The sequence below is a fragment of the Nomascus leucogenys genome, chromosome 20, assembly GCF_006542625.1.
Source record: "Nomascus leucogenys isolate Asia chromosome 20, Asia_NLE_v1, whole genome shotgun sequence".
NCBI classification, from domain to species: domain Eukaryota; kingdom Metazoa; phylum Chordata; class Mammalia; order Primates; family Hylobatidae; genus Nomascus; species Nomascus leucogenys.
The window spans coordinates 39,078,573-39,093,641 of record NC_044400.1 but is presented as its reverse complement, the minus strand read 5'-3'; the positions used below and the strand labels follow the sequence as shown (position 1 = coordinate 39,093,641).

General features: G+C 38.8%; 1 protein-coding gene across 1 annotated transcript in view; it reads left to right on the top strand.

Moving 5' to 3' along the window:
• Positions 1 to 15,069, top strand: part of ATP10D (ATPase phospholipid transporting 10D (putative)) — a 78,596-nt gene that overhangs the window by 36,549 nt on the left and 26,978 nt on the right. The window contains exons 10-14 of the mRNA XM_030800929.1: positions 3,284 to 3,472; positions 6,221 to 6,830; positions 7,476 to 7,582; positions 9,522 to 9,648; positions 12,146 to 12,330. Of these exons, the coding sequence (XP_030656789.1) occupies positions 3,284 to 3,472; positions 6,221 to 6,830; positions 7,476 to 7,582; positions 9,522 to 9,648; positions 12,146 to 12,330 (1,218 nt within the window). The remainder of the gene's footprint in view (positions 1 to 3,283; positions 3,473 to 6,220; positions 6,831 to 7,475; positions 7,583 to 9,521; positions 9,649 to 12,145; positions 12,331 to 15,069) is intronic.

Sequence of the window (15,069 nt, the reverse complement as noted above, 5' to 3'; positions counted from 1 at the left end):
CCAGTGGGAGGTAATATGTGTTTATTTTCCAAAGAGTGACATCTTTTTCATCTGGTTGTTTCTCCCTCTCTTTCCTTATGGGATATGAGATTAGCAAATTATAGTAACATATGACAATACACTTTTATTGCTTACCCATGTGTCAAGTACTGAATTAAGGATCCAAAGATCAATAAGATGTGGTCCTTACTTTAATGGGCCTTCCAAATTCTCTGGGGAGAGATTCCATATCTATGTAAGGAATTATTTAAAGCAAGATGGTTTGAGTCTGGTTCTGAAGTTAACAGGCATCCAGAGAAGGCAGAAGCCATCCATCACTGACAAAAGAGCAAAAGTTAATAATGTAATCCTGGGTCTCAATAAGGAAGATTTGGATCTTGGGAGAAACAGCTATGGATACAGTCATGTAGATAAGAATCGCATGTGGTGACTCTATATCTTCACCTTAATTCAGTGACTAACTTCTTAGTCACTAGAAATTAACTTATTTTGGTGGGACCAACTAAAGTAGAAGAATGAGCCATGCCTGAAGCTTCTTTGTGTGTAGACCTTTCCTTAGATCTTCTGGGCTCTTTTATGTATATTGTTTTATGGTGCTTTTCAAGGTCTTTATGGTCCTGACCTTCTAGATTTTTCCTACTTTATTTTGACAATACTTCTCTGCACAGTGTTGCTGAACAGAGCCACACAACCCCACTTTCACACACTGTTCCCACTCACCTCCAGCTTGGGCCAACTTCAGTATTTCCTCTGATCTCATGGCCACAGCACAGCCTTTCAGTCGTGCAGTCATCAGATTCCCTGAATGGCATATTACATTGACTACATTACATTACATTAAATAGTGTCTTAGTCCATTCAGACTACCAGAATGAAATACCATAAACTGGGTAGCTTATAAACCACAGAAATTTATTTTTCACAGATCTGGAGGCTGGAAAGTCCAAGTTCAAGGAGCCAGCAGATTTGGGGTCAGGTGAGGGCCTGCTTCCTGGTTCATAAAAACAGTACCATCTTTACTGTGTCTTCATATGGTGGACAAGCTCCCTGGGACCTGTTTTATAAGGACTTTAATCCCATTCATGAAGTCAGTGCCCTCATAACCTAATCTTCCCCAAAGGGCCCTACTTCCTAATACCATCACCTTGTGGGTTAGGATTTCAGCATACGAATTTTGAGGAGACACAAACATTTAGACCATAGTAAATAGCATTTGTCACAAATGCAGAAGTTGCAAACCTTTCATCAATGTTAGATTGACTTCAGAATGCAAGATAATCCTTATGTTCTGAACCAATTATTAGGCAAATAATTGCTGAGACCGTTGATACAATGAAATCACTATTAGCTTCTGTGGTCTCTGACTCAGTCCCCAATGTCTTCTATAAAAGAAATCTCTAAAAAATAGAATTTGGAAAGCCTGTACGTACTAGCCTCTTCTTGGAGATTCCTAATACCCATTAAACTCTCTGAGAAATGCTGAAATTAAAAAGCTTGTTTAAACATTTCTTAAACTTATTTCAGTATAGAACTCTTTGTTAATTTTTTGCTTATTCCATGTTAACATTCAGAAAAGGATGCCATTGGAAATATTGCCCTGACCTGTGGAATCTCATAAGCACTAGACAAGAGCATAATCATAGGCCTTGGTAAAATACCATGCAACAAATTTCCCAGGCATCTCTTCATTGACCAAATAAATAACCCTTTTCAACTTTATCCCTTTCTTCTACTGACTTTGGCAAGGAGGTCCTTGAGGCCAGGGTTGTTCCCTGAGTAACTGAGAGTCTAGCACAAGTGCCAGCTCAGAGTTACTATATATGTGAGACTCATGAGAGAATGTGACCAACTTACTAATTAATAGCCATCAGCTCATGAATGGCTATGAACTCCATCAAACTGAATAAGATTCAAATTTTGCTAAGTCAAATAGCACAAGCCAGTAGAATTAATGAATTTAGATAGAAACTTAGCAATGCTTTTTGACAGCAGGTAACTTGGTGAGTCTGGAAGCCAGGTGAGACTGCTAACCTATCTGAAGGTGAGTGTGTCATTTGAGAAAGAAAGAAGGAAAGGGAACATTAAATGACTTAGGTTCCTGTTCTACTGGTCTCATCTTAGTCATTATCTCATTTACTTTGTACAGCCACCTGGGAGGTAAGTGTTATTTTTACCATTAGACAGAAGAGGAAAAGGAGGCTAAGTAAGCTGCCCAAGACCTCCAGTTAGTATGCAGTGGAGCTAAGACCTGAATCTAAACCCATATGGTTTCCATCCCATGCTCTTTTCTTATTAAACCTATGCTAACTCTCACCAAACTTTTAAGCGTTAAGTGCAAGCCATAATCTTCTGAATCCATGTCATGCATCCTTATATTTTACTCTTTTCTCTAAATCTCCTCTCCTGGCTTTCCTGCAGTCAGTGTGCTTTCCAAGCCAGCTGCCTCTAGGACTCTTAGAATACAATGGTGCTTTTGTACAACCTTGATTCTGAGCATGTAGTTCCTCCTTTGACTCAGCTGAGAAATTTCTAAAGCAATTAACTATATGTTACTGGATTATACTTAGATTTCTTCTGCAACATTATTTTGTCAAAACTAGTACTCTCACATAAGTGTGAGAAGCACTGTGTCAAACAAAAGGGAGTACTTTTTTTCAATAACAACTTCTTAGAGCAAACCTGTACTGAGAAGAAAGCATAGTTGCCAAATGTATGTGGTGATCAGAAATCTGGAAGAACCCTTGTTAATGTCTTATATTACTTGAAAATGCTGATAAAATATGTTAGCCTGCTTATAATCATTTTTATTTTTGGAGAGTTGTTTTTTATAATAGTAGTAACTTGAGCCATAAAATATTTTGTTGCAATAACATGGTATGAATAATGCCCAAAGTTTAAGAGTTAGTATTCATCAAGCGATGGTGAATAAATCTATGACTAAGGTAGAATTCTGTTCTCAATAAAATCTACCTCTGCTATTATGTATTTCAAAATGAGAAAACAGTCAACTAGATTTGGTGAAAACTAAACTCTTGTTTAGTTTAATGTTTAGATAGTCTCCATCAATAATGTGCATTCTGGATTATCCATTTGTTTTTATATCTTTTATTTTCCTATTCTCACTTCCCATGACACAATATATATTAAAATTGTTTTTAGAAAAATAAAGTTTACCATCTCATGATTCATTTAGATCCTGGCTATACAAGTTATTTCTCATGTTGATTTAAAACTAATTTTTATATACTTCTTATAACAACACACTGTCTTATTCGATCTTCAGGAAACAGATGTGGTACCAGACACCAGGCTTTTAGACAAATTTAGTCAGGTTACACCTCGGCTCTTTATGCCACTAGATGAGACCATCCAAAATCCACCACTGGAAACTTTGTACATCATCGACTTCTTCATTGCATTGGCAATCTGCAACACAGTAGTGGTTTCTGCTCCTAACCAACCCCGACAAAAGGTGAGTAAGTTCTGTAATGCAAACAAGGGTCACTTTCCAGAAGAGAATTTTGGGTTTAAATGGATCTGTACTGAGCTTGATATATGGATAAAAATGATAAATAATAGCAGCTGTATAACATTGATTCAGCATTTGCCCTGTGCTCTGCACTTACCATGGTCTATGTCATGGGTCCCCAACCCCCTTGGTTGCAGACTGGTAACAGTCTGTGGCCTGTTAGGAACCAGTCTGCATAGCAGGAGGGGAGGAGAGGGCCAGTGAGCCTTACTGCCTGAGCCCCGCCTCCTGTCAGATCAGGAGCAGCATTAGATTCTCATAGGAACGTGAACCCTATTATGAACTGCATACGCGAGGGATCTAGGTTGTGCGTCCGTATGAGAATCTAATGCCTGATGATCTGAGGTCCCACCCAACCCGTCCGTGGAAGATTGTCTTCACAAAACTGATCCCTGGTGCCAAAAAGGTTGAGGACCGCTGGTCTAAGTGATTTATTGGTATTAACAAGTTGAATCCTCCTAACCATCCTATGAGTTAGATGCTATTACCCTGCTATTCTCCGTTTTACAGATGACGCTAAGTAATGTACCCAGGGTCACAAAACCGGTTTGTTGGGGAGGTGGAATGTGACCCTAGGAAATACAGCTCAGTGCCACTACATTGTTTGCCTCTAAGAGGGTAGTGATGAGAGCAGTTCGTTTTGCTTTAGTTTATTTGCCAAATTGAAGCTTTCTTTGAGACTTCTGAGACCTCTAACATCATATGTACTGTATCAAGCAAAATATACAGTATCGGATTCAATATCATGTTTGAGAATTTTTTTTCTTTCTTTCTTTCTTTCTTTTTTTTTTTCTTGGAGACAGAGTCTTACCCTGTCTCCCAGGCTGGAGTGCAGTGGCATGATCTCAGCTCACTGCAACCTCCGCCTCCCAGGTTCCAGCAATTCTCCTGCCTCAGCCTCCTGAGTAGCTGGGATTATAGGCACCCACAACCATGCCTGGCTAATTTTTGTAGTTTTAGTAGAGACAGGGTTTCACCATGTTGGCCAGGCTGGTCTCGAACTCCTGACCTCAGGTGATCCGCCTGTCTCAGCCTCCCAGAGTGCTGGGATTACAAGCATGAGCCACCACACGTGGCCAAAAAAAGCTAGATTTTTAAAGTCTGTCTGTAGCTTAGAATTCATAGAAAATTCATTTTCAGTGAGGAGGAAAACTTGTTTAACGGGCTGGTGATTCACCACTTACTGTGCTAGCCTCCTTGTGTATAACTATCTCACCTTTTACTCACTTAAAATTCAATTTGCAGCACAACCCAATTTAATTTAATTTTCCATCAGACCATTTTCTTTTGGCAGCTTCAGAGATGGTCAACTTTAACATAAAAACAATTTCCTTCCAATTAAGTTGAGCTTCATCAGGAACTTTATTTTTACAAGGCTTTGCCTAGGAAGTTGCTCTTTGAAAAAGTGATTGTGCAGTTACATAACGAAGGCTGTTCCTTTCTCCCAGAAATATTTTTCTAATAAATCTGTTTCCAAAGTAAGCATCTTTTGGTGTTCTCCTTTTAAGAAATATTATTGCCTTATTCTTGAAGAATATAATATTCTACTGCTTGAAAGACAATCTCTGAAGCATATGAGAGTCTAAGCCTCATGGTATTTCAAAGTAATGATAGAAGGGCAGTGAATAAGTAGCTAATCAGCATTCATGTGAGATACAGAAACCTCATCTGTGATTGTGTTTTACTCTTCATTTCTGAGTTGCTGATAAGTTTGAAAATCAACTAGCATAAGACCTTCAAATTATTATAAAATTAGTTATTTTTAGAGGAAACCTTTTTCATTTATTGAGCATTTCTGAATGAGAAAATTTTTCCATCCAGTTAACTGGCCTTCCATGATTAATGTGAATTTCTCGGTTTAATCACTGATAAAAGTTAAGATTTAAGAGAAACCAGGGTACGAATAAGAAAAAGTTCTATGAAAATAGAAATTCAAATCCACATTATGATATTGATAACTCTTCTTGATGAAGCTACTTTGCTTACTGGTCCATTTAAAAGAAAATTCAAAGTAACAAACTTTTGTAGAATCTGGAAAATAGAAGAGAAAAATACATTTTGTTAATCTTTTGATTTGCTTTCTTCTGCTGTTTTTGTTATATATATTACTACTTGTTACTTTTTTTACACTAGTCTCATAGCTTTTTCAGTATTGCCCTATAGAATTTATAAGCTTTATTTTTAAATGTTATATAACCTTTCAAGATGTGTCTATTTTGCTGTTACTGAATACTTAATTTGCTTATAATTTTAAAATTGTTATGGTTAGGATACACACAATTAAGATTATGGAATTCCTGTATTTCGAGTTATTTCTTTAGAAAAAAAATTGCTGAAGGATGTCCACTGCTAGCAATATTAACATTTTATGTCTTTTATTATCAGTTGTCAAATTTCTTTCTAAATGATTGTAGAAATGTATGTCATTCATTTTAATATTATTAAAATATTAGCAAAGTATTACATAAATATTAAAAATATTAATAAAAATCAAATTATCTGAATATTTATTTAAAAACAAATTTTTATTTGTATTAATATTTTCCATGGTGGTTGTAAATAGGGAATGGGCTGCTAGCTATTTAAGTGAGTGGTAACTCTTTTTATATTTAATTTATTTCCAGTTTGCCTTCAAAGTTGTTATAAACTGCTTTTGACTGTATTGAAACCTTTCTAAATTGTCTTTCATAGATCAGACACCCTTCACTGGGGGGGTTGCCCATTAAGTCTTTGGAAGAGATTAAAAGTCTTTTCCAGAGATGGTCGGTCCGAAGATCAAGTTCGCCATCGCTTAACAGTGGGAAGGAGCCATCTTCTGGAGTTCCAAACACCTTTGTGAGCAAACTCCCTCTCTTTAGTCGAATGAAACCAGCTTCACCTGTGGAGGAAGAGGTCTCCCAGGTGTGCAAGAGCCCCCAGTGCTCCAGTAGCTCAGCTTGCTGCACAGAAACAGAGAAACAACACAGTGATGCAGGCCTCCTGAATGGCAAGGCAGAGTCCCTCCCTGGACAGCCATTGGCTTGCAACCTGTGTTATGAGGCCGAGAGCCCAGATGAAGCAGCCTTAGTGTACGCTGCCAGGGCTTACCAATGCACTTTACAGTCTCGGACACCAGAGCAGGTCATGGTGGACTTTGCTGCTTTGGGACCATTAACATTTCAACTCCTACACATCCTGCCCTTTGACTCAGTAAGAAAAAGAATGTCTGTTGTGGTCCGGCACCCCCTTTCCAATCAAGTTGTGGTGTATACGAAGGGCGCTGATTCTGTGATCATGGAGTTACTGTCAGTGGCTTCCCCAGGTAAGTTTATACAAAAGTGAAATAGTAGTGATTTGAAAAGCTCAGAGATTAAAAGACCATACTTGATGGCTTTATAAAGGCAAAGAAATAGATATTTGGGGACTAATCGCATTTGGTGAAGTAGGGGGAAGCTGCCTAGGATTTGATGGGAAAGCAAGTAAGTTTTGGGGCTACCCAGATCTGAGTTCAAAGGTGAACTCCATCATTAGCTGGGTCTTGATAAAGTTAGCTAAGCTATTCTGCGCCTAAGTCTTCAGCTCAATAGGTCTTAGAGTATCTCCTTTACAGGTTCCTGAAAGGTTTAATGGCATACTACATGCAATGTATGAAGAGCCTTTGGCCAAGTGCCTAGCAAATGGAAAGTGCCCAATAAATGTCAGCTAGCAGCATTATAGTTATGTTACTGTCGTTATTGATGATTTGGGAACAGTGTTTGTATCAGGTTCTTGTACTTTCCTCTGCCCAAGGGGAAAGAAACGAGGGAAAGATTTATTCTGAGTGGTCCCTTTTACAGATACCCATTTGGGATTCAAAACCAGAAGTCTTTTTGTTTGTTTAGTATGGATTAAACTATTACTGTTTTAAACAGTATTTCTGTAATTTGGCAGACTGGTAGGGACTCAAGTGTCTTGTCTATTATTTCAGATGGAGCAAGTCTGGAAAAACAGCAGATGATAATAAGGGAGAAAACCCAGAAGCACTTGGATGACTATGCCAAACAAGGCCTTCGTACTTTATGTATAGCAAAAAAGGTGAGACTGCTTAGTGCGCTCCATCTTTTTTGTTTTTTCCCTTGTTTAACTATCATTGACTGAAAACCAGCATGTAGCAAACCCTAATCCAGGCACTGGGGAAGGTTCCCTGGACACTGGCTCTCTTTTTACCTTCTCTGTTGCATATATTGGTTGGTTGAAGTTTGTTCAAAGTATTTTGCTACAAGGATCCCTGAAAGTTACATTCTCTAAGTTCTTGCATGTTTCAATATGTGTGTGAGTGCCTTTATATGTAAACAGTTGTTTGGCTGGGAGCAAAAATCTCTGGATCTTACTTTCTTTCTCCCAGGACTTTGAAAATGTTGATCGCTCTGTCTTACAGCATTAAATCTGCTTTGGAAAGAATGAGGGCACAGATCAGCCTTAATTTTTTCATTATAAGTTCTTAATACTCTTTTCTTGTGTGCCCGTAAGTCTTTATATGTAAATCCAGGTAAATATCCTAGATATTATCTCAGTATTGATTATTCTTTATTGAGAATGATTTTGGTACATAGCATATCCTTTCTAAACAAAAGTTTAGTAAGAAAGAAGATGGAGCTCCAATAAATTATTTGAGGGACGTTCTCACCGGAACTTTTCATTTCTTACCCAAGGTTTAGTTCGTGGGAGCTGCATTAGGGAAAGTGGGATCTGTTGTAGACCCCAAGGAACTCAGTCAACCAGCTGCATAAGGAATCAAAAGTCTGATGGCTGGGCACAGTAGCTCATGCCCGTAATCAGGAGGCTGAAGCAGGTGGATCACCTGAGGTCAGGAGTTCAAGATCAGCCTGGCTAACATGGTGAAACCCCGTCTCTACTAAAAACACAAAAATTAGCCAGATCTGGTGGTGCATGCCTGTAATCCCAGCTACTCAGGAGGCTGATACAGGAGAATTGCTTGAACCTGGGAGGCAGAGGTTGCAGTGAACTGAGATTGCGCCACTGCACTCCAGCCTGGACGACAGAGCAAAACTCCGTCTCAAAACAAAACAAAACCAAAAACAAAAAGCCTGCCCCACACACAGTTAAAGGAAGAATGGAGAGTTCAAGATCAAACCAACTCTGCCTTTTCAATTGAATGATCCTGCCCTTGATTAAAATGTAGCCCAACAGGTGTCAGATTCTCTCAAATCGAATGACCTGTGGGCAAGAATAAGTAGACAGAGAGGGGAATTGCCTCACCCGCTTTACTCCACTCTGCTTTATAAAAACTGAAATGTAGATTTCTCCTTCTATGGCAACCTAAAGACAAAGGAAAATATATCATTGATCAATTCTCCAGGAATTTCATTTAATTTTTGTTTGGAATCAGACTTGTTTCACCCATAGGGCCCTTCTCTTTTTACCATTCATTAACCACATAAAATGGCCATCAAAGGAGAATGGCGTGAACCTGGGAGGCAGAGCTTGTAGTGAGCCAAGATCACGCCACTGCACTCCAGCCTGGGCCAGAGCGAGACTCTGTCTCAAAAACAAAAACAAAACAAAACAAAACCAAAAAAAAAAAAAAAACCATCAAAAGATGTGAAAGGTGCTGCTGGTTACAGAATCCTTCAAACTAAACAGCCCTGATGCCACTTTCTCAACTGCACCATTAGAATCAAACTGGACTTAACTGTCAATTGGAGGCCACTCCCAACTGCATGCTTTCTGATTTAATTAACGACATTAACCCACTGTCATCATATATGGTGCCTAGAATTTCCAGAGATGCTGAGGTAAAGGGTCATCCATCATCACTGTTGCACTAGTCTGACCACAAAATTTGGGAAGCTAGTGTCCAGGTGGTGTGAGGATATGAATCTGACATGGCTGTGCCCAGAGGGAGGAATATGTAAAACAAGTTGATGGTTTGATATTTTGCCAGAGGTCAGTCCTGGTATTCCCACAAGATCATATGGCTTGCTTCATACCTCTCTTTTAATTCTTCCCATAGGTCATGAGTGACACTGAATATGCAGAGTGGCTGAGGAATCATTTTTTAGCTGAAACCAGCATTGACAACAGGGAAGAATTACTACTTGAATCTGCCATAAGGTTGGAGAACAAACTTACATTACTTGGTAGGTGAATTATGTTGTATTGCCTGAATGGAGGATTTTGAAAAACACTGGATATCTCTGAATAAGGGTTATTTTCTTCCATTGTTATCTAATAAACATATATGGTTCTGCCTACCCTGTCCAGTCTGATCTCTATCCAACTTCCAATCCATTCTATTCTGTTGTCCACTGCAGTGAACTAGACTTCACTTGTGATGGGGTCAGGATGGTCACCCCAAGAAGATCATGTAAAATGCAACACTTAACATAGACTACAAAGTCAAGTAAATGTTCCAATAAATATCTTGGTTCAAATAAAGATAAATATCAAGAATAGAGTTTCTTGTCAGACATTGGATAAGGTGCTTAATATGTGTTATCTCTTTTTTTGAATTCTCACAACAAATCTCTATCTTATATAGAGGAAATTTGGGGCACAGAGCAGTTCAATGACTTGTTCAATGTCACATGCCAGTAGCTGACAGTTGCTCATTAACCAAACATGGAACTGATGTTTGCCTGGCTCCAAGCTTTTTATCCTGCACCTGCTACTGGACTAAGGAGATTTATTTTTCTTCTCTTCCTGATTTCAACTAAAATTGCACAACAGACCCCCCTTGTCTTGGATTAAGCTGCATCTTAGAATTATCTGAAGCGCTTCCCCTGAGATTCTGATTAAAGTGATCTGTTGTGTGGCTTGGGCACTGGAATTTTTTAAAGCTCCCTAAAGTGATGCTAAAGGCGGTCGAGTTTGAGAAGCACTGTCTTAGAGTCTGGAGGTCTAGATTCTAATATAAGCTCTGATATACCAAGATACCAGCTTCTGAGCTCCATTCCTCTATTTAGGAGGAAAACATTGACCTAACTTAGTATCTAGCAAAGACAACAGTGATGCCTGCCCTAAGTGAGTTCTCTGTGACAGTGTAAGTAGCATAGGTCCACATTTCCTCATCTGCGATTCCCAAATCAAAAATGCTCCATGGGTTTAGTGCCAAAACTCATTTGGCAGAAAAATCATGCCTGATTTGATATAAGACTATTTATAGTTCCTTATTATCCTAATTTATGTGAACATTTGTCAGTTTTCCTTCAGAAATATTAATATGCTTGATTACCAAGTATTATAGAATATGGTATGTGCACCATATTACTTTTTTAATATCTGAAAAATGTTTGAATTCCAAAACACATATGGCCCCAGTTGTTTCAGAAAAGGGAACTGTAGATCTATAAAAGAACACTGCAAATAGACATTGCATCTTACTGGCAGGAGCATTCTTTAAAAGCCTGCCCTTTAAAGGACATGAACAGACATTTTTCTGAAGAAGACAACAACAAGTGGCCAAGAAACATGGAACAATGCTCAACACCACTAGTTATCAGATGCAGACAAATACACATTAAAACTACAATAAGATACCATCTTACGCCAGTCAGAATGGCTATTAAAACGTCAGAAAACAACAGATGTTGGCAAGGATGCAGAGAAAAGGGAACACTTATATATTGCTGGTTGGAAAGTAAATTAGTACAACCTCTATGGAAAACAGTATGGAGATTCTCAAAGAACTGAAAATGGAATTACCCTTCAATCCAACAATCCCACTACTGGGTATCCACCCAAAGGAAAAGAAATCATTGTATCAAAAAAATACCTGCAATCATAGGCTTATCACAGCACTGTTCACAAGAGCAAAGTCACAGAATCAGATATCTAAGTGTCCACCAACAAACGATTAAAGAAAATGTGATATTATATATATACACACACACACACACACACACACACACACACATATACACACTATGGAATCCCACTCAGCCATAAAAAAGAATGAAATTGTGTCTTTTGCAGCAACATGGATGAAACTGGATGCCATTATCTTAAGTGAAATAACCCAGAAACAGAAAGTCAAGTACCACATGTTCTCACTTACAAGTGAGAGCTAAATAACATGTACACATGGACATGGAAAATGAAATAGTAGACATTGGAGACTCAGAAAAGTGGGAGGATAGCTCAGGGAGCAAGGGATGAGAAATTACCGAACAGGTACAATTTACACTGTCTGCATGATGGGTACACTGAGAGCCCAGATTTCACCCCTACACAAGATATCAGTGTAACAAAACTGCGTTCGTACCCCCTAAATCTATAAAAATAAAAATAAAATCCCGCCTTTATCCTTGGGAATATCATAGAATTACAAAATTGTAGTGTAAGGTTGCATAAATAATTGACTCAAATCCCTTCAATTTACAGATAAGAAATCTAGCCAAACGGAGAACAAGTAAGTTTGATAAATCCATTGATCCCTGAGGCTTCCTTCCCAAAATATTACATTGCACATAATTTTGGTCTGGGTCGTCAAACCTCCTTTGACTCTCCCGAGGCAGCTGGGCAGTTTATATAGTGTAGGGTTGAGTTGGCTAACAGATATGACTCAACTGTAGACTAGCTGAGCTTCAGCTGGCTTTGGTTTCTTACAAGTCCTATTGCACTTTGGTTATTTTTTAGGTGCTACTGGCATTGAAGACCGTCTGCAGGAGGGAGTCCCTGAATCTATAGAAGCTCTTCACAAAGCAGGCATCAAGATCTGGATGCTGACAGGGGACAAGCAGGAGACAGCTGTCAACATAGCTTATGCATGCAAACTACTAGAGCCAGATGACAAGCTTTTTATCCTCAATACCCAAAGTAAAGTGCGTATATTGAGATTAAATCGGTTCTTCTGTATTTTCAAAGCCATTGGAACATTTGAGATTTGATGTATGCAAGGATAAAAAACAAAACGAAAGAGCAACCATTAGCTTCTTTTGTTGTTTGTTTGTTTTGTTTTGTTTTTGAGACAGAATCTTGCTCTGTCACCCAGGCTGGAGTGCAGTGGTGCGTATCTTGGCTCACTGCAACCTCCACCTCCCAGGTTCAAGCAATTCTGCTTCAGCCTCTCAAGTAGCTGGGATTACAGGCATCGGCCACCACACCTGGCTAATTTTTGTATTTTTAGTAGAGACTGGGTTTCACCATGTTGGCCAGGCTGGTCTTGAACTCTTGACCTCAAGTGATCCGCCTGCTTTGGCCTCCCAAAGTGCTGGGATTATGGGATGAGCCACTGTGCCCCAGCCAGCAACCATTAGCTTCTTGATAATTTTTTCTATCCAGAAACCTACCTTGTGCTTGGAAGGGTGTCATAGTTCTCCTAAAGGCTTGATGGAAAATTATAATGATTCAGAGGAATCATTGCTGAATAAAGGCATTAGAAGAAAGTTTTTTTTTTTTTATTTGCTTCCCCCCCTCCACACTGGATTACCAGGGATCTGACAGGACTTAGCCCAAAATGAGAAAATATATCAAGTCCTGAGACAGGAATCTACCTCCCTTTCAAGATGAGAAAAAGTGATAGTTTTTATTGAAATCAGGTGAATAAATTATTAAATTTTTTTTTAATGGCAATTCTAAAAATAGACTCTTAGGGAAATCATGCCCTCTTGTGGTAATTCCTAGGTAGCGCTCCCGAGAATATCATAAGTTTGAAGAACTGTTTAAGGGAAGAGGAAAATGTCATTTTTTAAAAGAGAAGGAATTTAAGAGGCTTTGACTCAGCCCAGTTTGTTCTATTTTTGCCTCCCGCTAATCTCTAACACCAATGTTTAATCAGATAAATAAGGGTTTTATTTTTCTCAGAAGCCTTCCAGTGTAGTGATACCCTCCAAGATTTGTGCACATTGTTTATTTTTCTTGAAAAACTTCCTCCCGTTCTTCTCCAGCAGTCAGACTTCATCAGTGATATCAATCCCATCACTGCAGTCTGCCTTCTTTGAGATCTTGTGGAGCTTTTCTTCAGGATCACTTCTTGAGCTTTGCCTGCTCAAGGCTGCCATGACTGGTTAACATGTGTTTGTTTGTTTGTTTGTTTGTTTGTTTGTTTTGAGACGGAGTCTCGCTCTGTCGCCCAGGCTGGAGTGCAGTGGCGCAATCTCAGCTCACTGCAAGCTCCACCTCCCGGGTTCACGCCATTCTCCTGCCTCAGCCTCTCCGAGTAGCTGGGACTACAGGCGCCGCCACCATGCCCGGCTAATTTTTTGTATTTTTAGTAGAGAGGGGGTTTCACCGTGTTAGCCAGGATGGTCTCGATCTCATGACCTCGTGATCCGCCCACCTCGGCCTCCCAAAGTGCTGGGATTACAGGCGTGAGCCGCCGCGCCCGGCCTGGTTAGCATGTTTTTATGGTCGGGCCTCAACCAGCACTCAGCTAAATGGTACATTTTGAGAAAAGGGAAAAATAGAGCGGGTTCTCCTTTACGGTGGCCCAGTGACCCATAACCACAACCACCAGCCAACTCCCAGTAGCTGCAGGGGGCAGAACACAAGAAAATGCTGAGTCATTTCAGTCACCAAAAGAATGTAGCCTAGGTGGTTGGTAAGACTAGCGGTCAAATTCTTGGCCTAACGAGTTACTTACTCTGCTGTGCCGCTTTTTCTTTACTTGTAATGGGAGAGTAATGACTGTTTAATGGGGTTTTTGTGAGCATTAAATGAAAAAATATAAATTGTTTAATGCGGTTCCTATGAAATGAGAGGGGTTCAGTAAGCATTAAAAAAGAAAAATAGAGATTGTTGCGAACAGTAAAATCTTTAGGATTGTGAAATTCATTTATAATGCAATATATCCATGTAAAAAAATTACACTTGTACCCTTAAATTTATATACATAAAAAAATTATTTATAAATACACAATTTATCTTATGTTTAAAGGCATTTAAAACTATCAATTCAAGAAGTATTTACGGAGTATAACTTTTTTGCTATCGATAGCTATTCCACATGTGTGAATTTTCCAAATAACTAAACAGAATAAACAAACATAATTAATTTAGTTTTATTACGACTCAAAATAAAAAGCCAGGCACATAGTATGGGCTCAGTCACTAGTATTTAACTCTTTTCTTTCCCCCTCACACTCTTAGTCCCTCAGGAATCACTAAGAGTTTAAAAGGACTTGAAGATCATGGAGCCCAGTGTGTCACTTAGTGAAGGAATTGCTCCTGTAACATTCTAAGTAGGCAATGTGGCAGCCAGTGGAATGTCTGAAGTCACTTTTGTGTCATCTTTACAAATTTCCATCAACCTTGTTCTTCAATTTACAAATTAGATTTAAGTGTTGCCAGTTACAAACTTTACCTTTTACTCTCATAAAAGTTTTTTTTCTTCATTTGTTTTAATATAGTCATATCCTGTTTGTAACTAGTTACTGCATTGGAATATACAAAGGCCTTTCAGGATTGGTCATTTAATTTTTTAAGTTTTATTTTTGTAATTTCATTTAAATTTTTCTCCTCAGATTGGTAACTTTCTATCTTCATAATTTATATTAGAATCTACAGAAAGGCTTTCCATACCTGATCTCATTTGACAATTACAACAAATAGACATAGAAGAT